Below are 15914 nucleotides of genomic sequence, written 5' to 3' on the forward strand. Positions count from 1 at the left end.
TCACTCATATGTTAGCACGAGTGGATTTTTACGTGTATGACCGTGTTTACCCCGCGCCATTCAGGTAGCATATGCCGAATTCGGGGGAAGCATGCTGGGTATTTTCGTGTTTTTATAACCCACCGAACTCTGACATGGATTACATGATCTTTTCTGTGCGCACTTGGTCTTGCGCTTGTGAGTACACACGAAGGGGGATAAGGCACTAGCAGGGCTGCACATAAGTTGACCTGGGAGATCGGAGAAATCTCCACCCTGAACCCACCAGGCGGACGCGACCGGGATTTGAACTCACGACCTTCCGATCAGGAGGCCGATGTCTTACCACTACGCCACTGCGCCCGTTGCTGACCGCCGGCAAAGCCATGACCTTGGATGGAACATTAGCAGAATGCAGACGACAGCAAAGGCCACGTGACTGCTCGTGCGCTTGTGGCAACCGCATGCTAGGCTGACTGAGTCTATCACACAAGGTATCAGTTCTTGTTCGAGCAAGCAAATGTAACGGTCGATTATTTTTTGTGCAAATCAGTTGTTGATGGCCACGAACGTTGAAAAAAATGCAAAACAAAAAATGAAAAGAAGATTTCGGAGGATGTTGACTGCTCAACTCGAAACTCCGATTTGTGTAGGTATACACGTTTTGTGTGTGTGTCATTTCTTCGTAATTAGAAATTTTGTGGAAATTAAAATATTAGACTTCGGACACCGATTGTCCCCAAAATAAGATTTCGCAACTATTTTGCCTGTGAAAGTTTCAGAGTGTGTTGAAACCAGTGTGACAAAATTAGATAAATCAATCGGTAAGACTTTATGAAACAACATTTTGAATATGATGACATGCAAAGAAGCATATAAACGAGGGTTGGGTAATTGAATGGGGTATCTGACCAATCAGTTACAATCACAGGACCTTTTTACATTTAGTCAAGTTTTGACTAAATGTTTTAACGTAGAGGGGGGAATCGAGACGAGGGTGTGGTGTATGTGTGTGTGTGTGCAGAGCGATTTAGAGAAAACTACTAGACGGATCTTTATGAAATTTTACATGGGAGTTCCTGGGTATGATATCCCCAGGCGTTTTTTTTCTCCATTTTTTTGGATAAATGTCTTTGATGACGTCATATCCGGCTTTTCGTGAAAGTTGAGGCGGCACTGTCACGCTCTCATTTTTCAACCAAATTGGTTGAAATTTTGGTCAAGTAATCTTCGACGACGCCCGGACTTTGGTATTGCATTTCAGCTTGGAGGCTTACAAATTAATTAATGAGTTTGCTCATTAAAGTTGTCATTAAAATCGATTTTTCGCAAACAGATTTAAAATTGATTGCATCGTATTCTTCATCACATTCTGAATCTAAAAATATATACATATGTCATGTTTACTCTTAAAATGTGATCACAATTAACGAAAATAGATTAATTAGTCTTACGATTAAAATTTAAGAAATCGATCCAAAAATGATTTCATCTTATTCTTTATCGTTTCCTGATTCCAAAAACATATAGATATGATAGGTTGTATTCAAAACAAGCTCAGAAAGTTAACACGAATACAGAAAAGCGCGCTTTCCTGCTTAGCACAATTCTGGCGCTATTCTGGCGTGTGCATATCACTGCGTTTTGCACGTGGGAGGTGAGCGATTTCCTTCTCGCGGGGATTGACGAAGCTGTACTGTCTTGGTGAAAAAAATACAGTGCGTTCAGTTTCATTCCGTAAGTTCCGGCGACAGCTTGACTTAATGTAGTAATTTCGCCTTTCGCGACTTGTTTTTTTTTAAAGTGGTGTTAATCCTTGGTTTACGGTTGTTGTGATGATGTGTTTCTATTTGAATTATTGTTACGTGTCTTTCCGATTTAGCTGGAAATAGCGTTAGTATGTATGTCATTTTTGTTTGTAAATACGTATGTTTATTTTGTTCGTTTGTTCATTTGTTTGTTTGTTGGTTAAGTTGCGGTTTTTGTGCTAGTCGGTGTGTTTGTTGTGCAGTTATATGCCTATGATGATTATCGTGTGTTGTGCGTTTATATTTTTAAAAAACCCGGATAGAAAGACGATGCTTTTGCCAAACTTGCTATGTTTATCAGTCTCTCTCTCTCTCTCTCCCCCTCCCTCCCTCCTTCTCCTATCTCACTATCTTCCTCTCTCTCTCTCTCTCTCTCTCTCTCTCTCTCTCTCTCTTCCTCTTCCTCTCTGTCTCTATCCCCATCTCTTTACCTGTTTCACTCTGTCCGGCTTTCCTCCCCTGTCTCTGTCTCTCCCTCCAGACTCTCTTTCTCTCTATCTCTCTCTCTCTCTCACACACACACTCACATACACACACACACACACACACACACACACACACACACAGAAAGATTGTCCTCTCCACCCTCCTCCCACCCGTCCTGTGACGGACACCAAGAAACTAACAAACCTGTCTTTGTCCTTTTATTAACAGCATGAGGTGAGTTTGGTTACTGCTACCAATTATCGCGTCTCCAGTTACTGAGTTATGCGCAGAGTCCGCGGCACAGACGACGCACTGCATATTATATTCAACTTGATTATGATTGATTGAGTGGTCTTGTAAACGTCATTGATACTAACCCCTCGAAGATTTCGAAGTCTGACATCATCTAAGTCAAAGAAACTGGTGGAGAAAAACCCAACAACAGACGATCTTCAAATTATAATGCGTGTTATAAAACTACTTGTGCGTCCGGACCTTTACACGGAAAACTTTTTGCGGGGATAAATGCTGATAACAAATGATTTTGCTGAAAATATGTCATACTCCGTGTGCAAAAAAGAGTGAAAGCTTCAGTTAGGATAATTAAAAAGTGTTGTCACGGCCATTGACTCTGCATCAAAAATATCGCCCGGAACAGCAGCAGCAACAACAACGGATGCTTGGACATGCATTCTTTCAAGAAAAGGCTAAATGATAGCAGGTTTTTATAACCAAAAGGTCCGGCGAAACCGGACGTGTGCACGTTTTCATTTCAAGATTAAGCTAAAGGATACCTATTGCGTGTACATGTTCATTACATAGACTGTCTGAATGCAGCTGACTTCACGAGTTTCATCACAAGAATAGACTTATCTTGATACCGCAACCTCCGCACCTGGAGCAAATCAACGAAACTATACCGTCACATTGAACACTTTCATTTCCGGACTCAGTAGCGGCAAGCTGAATGATACCTAATGATCAGTGAATCTCCGCAGCTAGTGCCAAACGATACCATATTCATGAAAAAAAATCATTTCAGGAAGAACCTGAATATCGATTGATCAGTGAACATGTTCCATTACAGGAGAAACCTGAATATCGATTGATCAGTGGACATGTTCCATTACAGGAGAAACCTCAATATCGATTGATCAGTGGACATGTTCCATTACAGGAGAAACCTCAATATCGATTGATCAGTGGACATGTTCCATTACAGGAGAAACCTGAATATCGATTGATCAGTGAACATGTTCCATTACAGGAGAAACCTGAATATCGATTGATCAATGAACATGTTCCATTACAGGAGAAACCTGAATATCGATTGATCAGTGAACATGTTTCATTACAGGAGAAACCTGAATATCGATTGATCAGTGGACATGTTCCATTACAGGAGAAACCTGAATATCGATTGATCAGTGATCATTTTTCATTACAGAAGAAACCTGAATATCGATTGATCAGTGAACATTTCCCATTGCAGGAGAAACCTGACCGGCCAATACCGACTTGTCTGTGAACATCTTTCACCACAAAAACACTCTGAATGATATATACCAATACCGGCCACCCCAGCTTCAACCCGCAATGCCAAAGATGTCAGAGGAGCCTCTGCACGTGTTCCAGCAAACCTTGAACACGAGTCTAGACACGGAGAACAACACCTCTGCCAAACTAGCACGTGCGTCACGTATGTGGACAGATCTTCAGCATCCCCGCTGGCGTGACCTTGACCCCACCCCGACCTGGCAGCACTGCATCATCGGCGTGTACATGCTGCTGCTAGCCGCCATTGCTGTGACGGGAAACGTCATCGTTGTGTGGGCTTGTGTCAGGTATGACTTGTTTGTTAAAACCTCAATCCCACCCCCACTCCTGTAAATTTTAAGGTACATTGTAAATATTAGGTTTCACTGTGTATTCTTTCTGTCCGGCTTTCTGTCCTACTGTCCGCACTCAGATCTCTAGTGTGTATGGGCCGATTGAGTTGATATTGAGTGTGTAGCATGGAAGAGGGTGATACACGGCCGTAGCGAAAAATCAAGTCCCTACCTTTCATGAAAGAGGGGAAACGCCGACGACACTTTGTGGATATTACTGCCCGGGTGTAGCACGAGCAAATGACTCCCCAAGACAGGTGTACTCTGAGTAAAAATGTCGTACAAAACATTATGTTTACCCCCCCTTACGAATAAATTACTCCAACCGTAGCACGAGCAATCTACTCCCCACGACAGGTGTACTCTGAGTAAAAATGTCGTACAAAACATTATGTTTACCCCCCTTACGAATAAATTACTCCAACCGTAGCACGAGCAATCTACTCCCCACGACAGGTGTACTCCGCGTAAACATGTCGTATGAAAATTGTACTCCCCTGACGCAAAACTTCCTTGCCCTTAAAATGAGCACGTCGCGCAAGAAGAACATTCACAGCTAAAATATAAGTGAGTAAAAATCTGGGAGACAAATTTTGTGGAGAAAAAACTTCGTGGCGGGAGTCATTTTTTCGTTCAATGGGAAGTTCTTTGCTCGTACAACATGTGTACTCGGAGTACAAATTTCGTAACAAGATTTTTACTCGGGAGTAAATTTTTCGTGGAATATTTTTTTCGAATTACACCGGTGTACATTTCACGTGAGATACCGTTAATCTAACTTGTTCTATCTTTTAATTAATTGAGTTCTGTCTCCAGAATGTAGGCTTTGATCGCCGATCGTTTCATACCTTTTCCCACCGCCTCTTCGGAGAAATTGAATGAGAAGGGAAAACGATGTTGGAGGGGAGAAGGGGGCGGAGGAAGGGGTCGGGAGTCCTGGTCGCGTAAAGGTCAACGCCCGAACAGAACAAGACGCCGAACATCATTGTGTAAACGTCTGTCATGTACGATTTGATTGGGAGATGTTGGCGTGTGAGTGTTTAAAACTGTGTGTGTGTGTGTGTGTGTGTGTGTGTGTGTGTGTGTGTGTGTGTGTGTGTGTGTGTGTGTGCGCGCGCGCGCGCGCGCGCGTTTTGTATGTGTGCGTGTGTGTATATGTGTGCGTGTGTGTGTGTGTGAGTGTGTGTGTGTGTGTGTCGCTCGGTGAGCGTTCAAATGGAAGGGTGTTTGTACTGTGTGTAAAAGCTTGACAGTATCTGTGGTGGTTTACGGGAGGCTTAGGCACAGTAAGCCTCCTGTAAACCATCACAGATACTGTCAGGCTTTTACACACAGCACAAACACCCTTCCATTTGAACGCTCACCGAACGGGAACATCCTGGCTGCTTTCCGTCGAGAGTGAGACATTTTCAAAAAATTTATTTTCGTGGACAGTCTGATCTACAATCAGGCGCCTCGTTTTGGCGCTAGAACTAACTTTTAAAATCTAAATAATAAATTGACAGCTTGTAACACAAACATTCTTAAATCATAAAAGATTTCTTTTTTCACCAAAACAAGATCAGTACAATTCGAAGTTTTGAAAGTTTAAAAAAAGATAGCCCGGAAGCAGGGTCACGAAAGGTCGTGTCTCAAAGCAGACGATGTTTCTGCATAGCGCTCGCTTTCTTAATCTTTGAAGCCAGCCGCCGCCGACAAGTTTGTGTGATTCGCAGCCGTTTGTTGCGTTTTAGAATCAGAGGTACACAATAACGTGCTATTGCAGATACAGCCAGTCGCATTGAAATCACACACTGACTACTAAATTGTGAAAAAAAGGAAACTGGATCTTACGGGTTCACGATGGCTCATGCAGACCTGTTTACCCTTAGGATTTTGGCGTAATTTATTACGATTTTCTGCAAAAAATACGCCATTCTGCTATCCGTGTCAAGACTACGATTTTCATAAATAAAAAAAATGTAAAAAAAAAAAAATTTCTTTTTTATATTTTTTTTATATCAATTCACATGTTTGGCATTGTTTTTGTCAATGGCAAAATGGGGTGAAAAAGCACAGGACTGACCAGAGATCTGTCTGATGAGATGCTGGAGAGCCTTATTCTAGTGGTGAAGTCTCGCCCTCACTCATTCGGCAAGCGCAAGTACAGTAGAGAAGCGCTTGACACACTGAAAAAGGCCTACTACGAGCAAAAGAAAAAGAATCAGTGATGCATGTGCTTTTGATGTGATCTTCTTTGAAATTATGATGACCACAAAAACTGACTGATGTGTTTTGTTTGTGAATGATGGATATATGTGCATGATTGCGTTTCGCAGACACAGTTGTCATGTGCGTTGTAATTGGCGACGAATGCTGGATGATTACTATTTTTGTGCCAGGATTACTATTTTTGGGGCTGAGCATTACTCCAAAACACTTATGGGGGTAAACAGGTCTGCTCATGATGTTCACGGGTTCACGATGGCTCAGGGGATAGATAAACCACGAAATCTGGTGTGGTTTACGCGAGTTTCATCTAATGCTATTAAATGCTATTGCAAGTGTGTTCCATAAGGTTAGAACAGCTTTTTTCATAAGAAGATTTAAAAGCGAGGTAAAAAACGGGATAGCACGCAAAACCCTCACCATAGGACAAACCTGTTAGTAAAAAGGTGAGAAACACAAAAGAAGACGAAATTACTAAGCTGGTAACAATTTCAGCAACGAACTACACAATTGTTTGAATTGTTTAGTTTCTCATGCAGATCCCCCCCCCCCCCCCCCCCCCAAAAAAAAAAAAAAGTCGCGTGAGGCGAAATTACTATATTTAGTCAAGCTGTGGAACTCACAGAATGAAACTGAACGCACTGCATTTTTTCACAATGACCGTAGTCCGCCGCTCGCACAAAAGGCAGTGAAATTGACGAGCCTGTTTAGTGCGGTCGCGGTTGCGCTGTGCTGCATAGCACGCTTTTCTGTACCTCTCTTCGCTTTAACTTTCTGGGCGTGTTTTTAATCCAGACATATCATATCTATATGTTTTTGGAATCAGGAACCGACAAGGATTAAATGAAATTGTTTTTAAAACGATTTCGGAAATTTTATTTTAATCATAATTTTTATATTTTAAATTTTCAGAGCTTGTTTTTAATCCGAATATAACATATTTATATGTTTTTGGAATCAGAAAATGATGAAGAATAAGATGAACATAATTTTGGATCGTTTTATAAAAAAATAATTTTAATTACAATTTTCGGATTTTTAATGACCAAAGTCATTAATTAATTTGTAAACCTCCAAGCTGAAATGCAATGCCAAAGTCCGGCCTTTGTCGAAGATTGCTTGGCCAAAATGTCAATCAATTATATTAAAAAATGAAGGTGTGACAGTGCCGCCTCAACTTTTACAAAAAGCCGGATATGACGTCATCAAAGACGTTTATAAAAAAAATGAAAAAAATGAAAAAAATGTCCGGGGATATCATACCCAGGAACTCTCATGTAAAATTTCATAAAGATCGGTCCAGTAGTTTACTCTGAATCGCTCTACACACACACACACGCACAGACACACACACACACACACACACAGACACACATACACCACGACCCTCGTCTCGATTCCCCCTCTATGTTAAAACATTTAGTCAAAACTTGACTAAATGTAAAAAGACCTTAGGACTAAAGTCTGTGCAAGGATAATTTGTGTTTTGCCTCTATGTCAAAAAAGAACAAGTCGCGTAAGGCGAAATTACTACATTTAGTCCAGCTGTGGAACTCACAGAATGAAACTGAACGCACTGCATTTTTTCACAATGACCGCAGTCCGCCGCTGGTGCAAAAGGCAGTGAAAGTGACGAGCCTGTTCAGCGCTGTAGCGGTTGCGCTGCGCTGCATAGCACGCTTTACTGTACCTCTCTTCGTTTTAACTTTCTGAGTGTGTTTTTAATTCAAACATATCATATCTATATGTTTTTGGAATCAGGAACCGACAAGGAATAAGATGAAATTATTTTTAAAACGATTTCGGAAATTTAATTGTAATCATAATTTTTATATTTTTAATTTTCAGAGCTTGTTTTTAATCCGAATATAACATATCTATATGTTTTTGGAATCAGAACATGATAAAGAATAAAATAAAAGTAATTTTGGATCGTTTTATAAAAAAATAATTTTAATTACAATTTTCAGATTTTTAATGACCAAAGTCATCAATTAATTTTGAAGCCTTCATGCTGAAATGCAATACCGAAGTCCGGCCTTCGTCGAAGATTGCTTGGCCAAAATGTCAATCAATTTGATTGAAAAATGAAGGTGTGACAGTGCCACCTCAACTTTTACAAAAGCCGGATATGACGTCATAAAAGACATTATAAAAAAAACAACACGAAAAAAACGTCTGGGGATATCATACCCAGGAACTCTCATGTAAAATTTCATAAAGATCGGTCCAGTAGTTTAGTCTGAATCGCTCTACACACACACACGCACAGACAGACACACACACACACACACACACACACACACACACACACACACACACACACACACACACACACAGACACACACACAGACACACGCACATACACCACGACCCTCGTTTCGATTCCCCCTCGATGTTAAAACATTTAGTCAAAACTTGACTAAATATAAAAAGACTAGAGGAATACCCGGCTTCGCCGGGGTGAATCGCGAGACAGAGACAGACAGCGTGGCGGTTCATCACAATCACCTCTGCAGGCGAAGTCCTGTCAAACGGGATTGAGAATTTTAGAGCTTATTTCTTAGCCCTATATTATCTGTTGTGGCTTCTCAAATGCCAGAACATACAGACAGACAAAAGCCGCTAGACCCCATCACAAACAGAACTCTACAATCCACAGGTTTTTGCCCACACACACACACACACAAACACACACACAGAGAAGCCGTATATATATATATATATATATATATGTATATCTATATCTATAAATATATAGAGATAGGTGAGAGTGTATTTTTCGCGTGGCTATAAATTGATTCGACCTTTTCACTTTGACAGTAAGAACAATTTACGGGTGCAAGGGAAGCGTTCTGGACAGCGCAGTGACATTCTAAAAATAGTTACTCAGAAACGGGAATTTGGGGTGAACGGCGCGAGACAGAGACAGACAGCGTGGCGGTTCACCACAATCACCTTTGAAGGCGAAGTCCTGTCAAACGGGATTGAGAATTTTAGAGCTTATTTCTTGGCCCTATATTATCTGCTGTGGCTTCTCACATGCCAGAACATACAGACAGACAAAAGCCGCTAGACCACATCACAAAAAGAACTCTACAATACACAGGTTTTTGCCCACACACAGGTTGTGTCCTGTACCGGGTCAACCTGAATATGCCCACCAAATTTGAAGCAGATCCATCGAGAACTTTGGCCGTGCATCGCGCACAGACAGATACACAGACAGATACACAGACAGATACACAGACAGATACACAGACAGATACACAGACACTAGTCGTATATATATATAGAAGCAGAAGAAAGAAAGCCTTTTTTGGTATCAAGTTAGGTGTAAGGAGAAATTGTGTTTCTGTCATTGTTGAGAAATGTACAACAAAAACAACAAGTCGCGTAAGGCGAAAATACAATATTTAGTCAAGTAGCTGTCGAACTCACAGAATGAAACGCAATGCCATTTTACTCGTAGCATCGTCAGGCCACCGCTCATGGCAAAGGCAGTGAAATTGACAAGAAGAGCGGGGTAGTAGTTGCGCTAAGAAGGATAGCACGCTTTTCTGTACCTCTCTTTGTTTTAACTTTCTGAGCGTGTTTTTAATCCAAACATATCATATCTATATGTTTTTGGAATCAGGAACCGACAAGGAATAAGATGAAAGTGTTTTTAAATTGATTTGGACAATTTAATTTTGATAATAATTTTTATATATTTAATTTTCAGAGCTTGTTTTTAATCCAAATATAACATATTTATATGTTTTTGGAATTAGCAAATGATGGAGAATAAGATAAACGTAAATTTGGATCGTTTTATAAACATTTTTTTTTTTTTTACAATTTTCAGATTTTTAATGACCAAAGTCATTAATTAATTTTTAAGCCACCAAGCTGAAATGCAATACCGAACCCCGGGCTTCGTCGAAGATTACTTGACCAAAATTTCAACCAATTTGGTTGAAAAATGAGGGCGTGACAGTGCCGCCTCAACTTTCACGAAAAGCCGGATATGACGTCATCAAAGACATTTATCAAAAAAATGAAAAAAACGTTCGGGGATTTCATACCCAGGAACTCTCATGTCAAATTTCATAAAAATCGGTCCAGTAGTTTAGTCTGAATCGCTCTACACACACACACACACACACACACACACACACACGCACGCACGCACGCACATACACCACGACCCTCGTTTCGATTCCCCCTCGATGTTAAAATATTTAGTCAAAACTTGACTAAATATAAAAACAAGTCGCGTAAGGCGAAAATACAACATTTAGTCAAGTAGCTGTCGAACTCACAGAATGAAACTGAACGCAACGCAACGCAGCAAGACCGTATACTCGTATAGCATCGTCACTCCACCGCCCGTGGCAAAGGCAGTGCCCGTGGAATTGACAAGAAGAGCGGGGTATTCGTTGCGCTGAGAAGGATAGCACGCTTTTCTGTACCTCTCTTCGTTTTAACTTTCTGAGCGTGTTTTTAATCCAAACATATCATATGTATGTGTTTTTGGAATCAGGAACCAACAAGGAATAAGATGAAAGTGTTTTTAAATTGATTTCGAAAAAAAAAAATGATAATAATTTTTATATATTTAATTTTCAGAGCTTGTTTTTAATCCGAATATAACATATTTATATGTTTTTGGAATCAGCAAATGATGGAGAATAAGATGAACGTAAATGTGGATCGTTTTATAAATTTTTCTTTTTCTTTTACAATTTTCAGATTTTTAATGACCAAAGTCATCAATTAATTTTTAAGCCACCAAGCTGAAATGCAATACCGAAGTCCGGGCTTCGTCGAAGATTACTTGACCAAAATTTCAACCAATTTGGTTGAAAAATGAGGGCGTGACAGTGCCGCCTCAACTTTCACGAAAAGCCGGATATGACGTCATCAAAGACATTTATCAAAAAAATGAAAAAAACGTTCGGGGATTTCATACCCAGGAACTCTCATGTTCAATTTCATAAAGATCGGTCCAGTAGTTTAGTCTGAATCGCTCTACACACACACACACACACACACACACACACACACACAGACACACGCACATACACCACGACCCTCGTCTCGATTCCCCCCTCGATGTTAAAACATTTAGTCATAACTTGACTAAATGTAAAAAAAAAAATAAATAAATAAAGCCGTCAGGTGTCTTGGGATTAAATTCAAGCTAGAGTGTCGGTACCTCCGGCTGAGGAAAGTATGGACAGCCAAGGCAGGATCAAATTATATTGCACATGATCCTACCCGAGAGACAAGTTTTGACGGTGACATTCAAGATCATCAGTGTTTCAAATTGACTCTCTCCGCCAACAAGCCCCTTGAACATAAACAATAGAGTTTACGGAACGAATCGAAATAAAGTTTTTAAAAAATATCGCTTTTTACAACGATTTTAGAACACTGCCACGGTTTTCTCCGTCTGCAAAGTTTGGTGCCTAATTTCAACAGCTTCCTTGATTTTCAGATATTTTTTTCCTGAAAAACAGCTGAATAAAACGTCACAATGATGATTGCAGTTTCAGAAAAAAATGAGATCTCTGGTTGGATAGTTGACATTGTGATAGTGGATCAGTCATCGTCGAGACTACTAAAACCTGTTGAGCGATACCTGCACACTTATTTATGGCAAGTTCGTTAACGTTGTTGTGAAATTGGCAAGCCAGAGAGATGAGTGACACGTGCCAAAACTTTATCAAATGTCGACGTCACCACAGTGCGGTCTCAACTTTTGGGGAAAAAGCCGGATATGACGTCATCAAAGACATTTAGTAAAATAAAAACAAAAAACCCCGTAACGGGGTATTATCGGGACACACACACACACACACACACACACACACACACACACACACACACACACACACACTACACATTTTCAGTGGACACACCATGCCGTGCTCATATGACATCATAGTTAGAACGATGGTGATAACGTAGATCCGGGGCCAGCTTCATTACTTATTGCTGATTGTAGGTTGTTCAGTGTGCTCTTTTGTTGTAAAAATGGCGCTAAGAGATCTCTAAACGAAGTGGTCAAAAATCCCGTGGACACGATGACTCAATGGTTCCAACTCAGACGTCATACTAACACAAGTGCTGTTCTCGCGTCGCGACAATGGCAACACACCTGATCGAACATCCAGTACAAGGCTCTATTTGCATTTTGCCAACAACTGAAAATCGTGAAATCTTCGTTATTTTTTCTTCTTCTTTGTTCATGGACTGAAACTCCCACGTTCACTCATGTTTTCGCACGAGTGTATTTTACGTTGTTTGACCGTTCAAGGCAGCATACGCCGATTTTTGGGGAAGCATGTTGGGTGTTTTCGTGTTTCTATAACCCACCGAACTCTGACATAGATTACAGGACCTGTTCCGTGCGCACTTGGTCTTATGCGTGCGCGTACACACGAAGGGGGATAAGGCACTAGCAGGTCTGCACATACGTTGACCTGGGAGGTCGGAAAAATCTCCGCCCTTAACCCACCAGGCGACCGCGGCCTGTATTTGAACTCACGTCCTTCCGATTAGGAGGTCGATGTTTTATCCACTAAGCCACTGCGCCCGTCCTTCATTATATCTCCATAATAAAGTCTTGAATGGACTACTTCCAAGAACGGACGATTTTCCAATAGTAATGTGGAGACTTCCTGCTCGCCACAAATCCAGGAAGTGATTTCCAAATAGAGTTACCTCCCCCGGGAAAGGGACACGTGTTTCACAGATCGTGCACGTGACAAATCATAAAATACTTCAAAGGACCCCAACAGGCTTAGGAGCCGGCGAGCAGATAGCTGTACCGTATCAGCGTCTGTTGCTAGAGATCGTTCTTACTGCGGCGTCCGAGTTGAGACGGAAGTGTCCCATCTATCTGGGTTGATAATCGGGGATTTAATGTAGAGTTGTATCCTCTTAGTCAGGTTTGAGGCACAAAGTTTACGAGGAAAAACCATTCTATCTCAAGGGTGGAAGTCAAATGTCTGCCAGACTCAGCAAATATACTGTTCAAAAAAAGAAACGCATAGTTGCTACTTGCCAAATTTGTTTTATTTTTCGAAAAAATTAACAGAAAATCCAATATTTAGATTATTTGTTTGAAATTTGGTATGGACACAGTTGAATGCACACACAGTTCATTTGCATCTTCAAATCAATCAGTCAATCAATACGATTGGGTGCCGAGGCTGTCAAGTCAGTAAGGGGTGTGACTGCCTTGAGCAGCAACAACTGCCCGGCACCTTCTGGGCATGGACTGGATCAGATGCCGGATATCTTGCTGTGGGATGGTGTCCCACTCCTCCTGAAGTGCCTGCAATAGATCGCGGTGATTTGCCGGCGCTTCTTCTCGCCTGCGCACACGTCTGTCCAATTCATCCCAGAGGTGTTCTATCGGGTTCATGTCTGGCGACATGGATGGCCAGGGAAGCACCTGGACATGGTGGTCGGTGAGGAACTGGGTGGTGAGTCGTGCTGTGTGCGGGCGAGCGTTGTCCTGCTGGAATATGGCATCCTGGTCAGCCAGAAGAGGAAGGGCGTGTGGGCGCAGAATTTCCTCCACGTATCGCTGGGCAGTTATGCGCCCTTGGACGTGCACCAGGGTGCTCCTTCCAGCGGTATTGATCGCCCCCCACACCATGACGCCTCCACCACCATGAACGGGTGCCTCATCCACACAGTTGGGCGCGTAACGTTCGTTTACTCTCCGGTAAACCCTCCTCCGACCATCATGTCGCTGGAGCAGGAAGTAGGGCTCGTCGCTGAACCACACGTGTCTCCAGTGATTCCGGACGGTCCAGCGAAGGTGCTGGTTGCCCCACTGCACTCGGTTCTGGCGATGGCGGCGGGTGAGGACAGCTCCTCTGTGAGGTCTGCGAGCTCTCAAACCAGCTTCATGCAGGCGGTTCCGCACGGTCTGGTCCGATAATCGGTGTGGCCCGGGGAGAGCCTGGACAGAAGATGAGGCCGACAGGAAACGATTCCGGAGGTGGCGGAGCCGTATGAAGCGGTCGTGAGCAGCAGTTGTCGCCCTTGGCCTTCCCGCTCTTGGCAAGTCAGCAACGGAGCCAGTGGCTTGAAACCTGACCCACAGTCTACTGATGGTGCTCTGGGACACGTGGAAGTGCCTGGCGATTGCACTTTGACTTTGGCCTGCTTGTAAACGACCCAATGCAATTTGGCGGTCTTCTCTGCTCAATCGGGCCATCTTTCGTCGCTGAATTGTCGTCTGATTTCTTTGTGGCGAACAATCCGCTTTTATGGGTTTTGGAAGACATGGTGAGAGCTCAATATTCCCCGAGTTTCACGAGATTACACTGAAGCATGACGAGTGGTCATGCCAAATGAGCAATTTTGACATTGTAGCCACTGATAACGCATGCGTCACGTGCAGAGCTCACTTGTGGCAATGGACGAAAGGTCGACGACGAGATAAACATTTTCTGCAGTTTGGTGGATATCCTTGTAGCCATATAACTAAATTAACCAAATATTACAAGCTATGCGTTTCTTTTTTTGAACAGTATAGATAAGGCAGCCCATGATCACTGTTGAGATTGTAGTTGAAGTTCTATCGGATTTGTTGTTGGTTATGTTGTAGAAGACGTATATGTTCTTGAGTTGATGTTGTTGTTGTCGTCGTCGTAGATGAAATCAAGGTTGTTACGTGTCAAATCAATCGTGTTCCACCTACTGTTTATCAGTGTAAAGCTGTTGTTGGTGGTGTTGTTGACATTGTAGTTGTTCTTGGTTTTTGAGTTGTTGTCAGTGTTGTTGTCGTCGTTGTAGTTGTTGTAGTTGTTGCCCAATGTTGTACTGTGTTGTGGCTGTTGTTGTTTTTGTCATTGTTGATACAGTTTCGCTGGTTTCTCAACAATGCTGTTGTGGTTGTAGTTGTTGAGGTTGTTGTTGTTGTTATTGTTGATGTAGTTTCGCTGGTTTCTCAACAATGTTGTTGTTGTTGTTATTGTTATTGTTGATGTAGTTTCGCTGGTTTCTCAACAATAGTGTTGTTGTTGTTGTTGTTGTTGTTGTTGTTGTTGTTGTTTTTGGGTCCAGCCGATTCATTTTCACAGCCCATTCCTGCTTGAGCCTTGAGTCGGATGGAAACAAATGAAAACTCAAGCCTGAGTCCTTTTTTTGCAACTCCGAACATACGGCAGCAGCACACTCTCTCGGCATGATGTCGGGAGTACGCGCGCATCCACGGCTGCAGCAAAGTTGTCTCTCTGACCGAACGCGAAAGTCCTACGCGAATCTATCAAAAGAAGAATACAGAGTGATCTCCCATATGTTGTTCAGGAGCAGTGTTCGCGAGACGAAAATGATTGCAGATTGGCCGACTTCGACAGTGATCTCCGTTCTGTTCTTCACAGTTATGATAAAGACATCGTTCTAAGGTTAAAATAAGTCGAAATTTTGGGACTGCTGCCGGAAGGAGACCGTAATATATGGTTGCATCACTGTCAAAAATATCGTCTGCTCCAGCGAGGGCCGAAACCAAACGGTTGATTATCACGTGACACTTATGCCATATTTAGTTGTTTGCACAGTAAATACATCCGCGAAAAATAGCTCGCTTGAAACTGTC

At 42.1% G+C, this 15914-nt stretch overlaps 1 protein-coding gene across 1 annotated transcript in view; it reads left to right on the plus strand.

Annotated features, from left to right (window-relative positions):
* The first annotated feature begins 3809 nt into the window (after window positions 1-3809).
* The window catches only part of LOC138955945 (rhodopsin-like), a 20157-nt gene continuing 8052 nt past the window's right edge, over window positions 3810-15914 (plus strand). The window contains exon 1 of the mRNA XM_070327437.1: window positions 3810-4057. Within this exon, the coding sequence (XP_070183538.1) occupies window positions 3810-4057 (248 nt within the window). The remainder of the gene's footprint in view (window positions 4058-15914) is intronic.

This window comes from Littorina saxatilis, unplaced genomic scaffold, assembly GCF_037325665.1.
Source record: "Littorina saxatilis isolate snail1 unplaced genomic scaffold, US_GU_Lsax_2.0 scaffold_360, whole genome shotgun sequence".
NCBI classification, from domain to species: Eukaryota; Metazoa; Mollusca; class Gastropoda; order Littorinimorpha; family Littorinidae; genus Littorina; species Littorina saxatilis.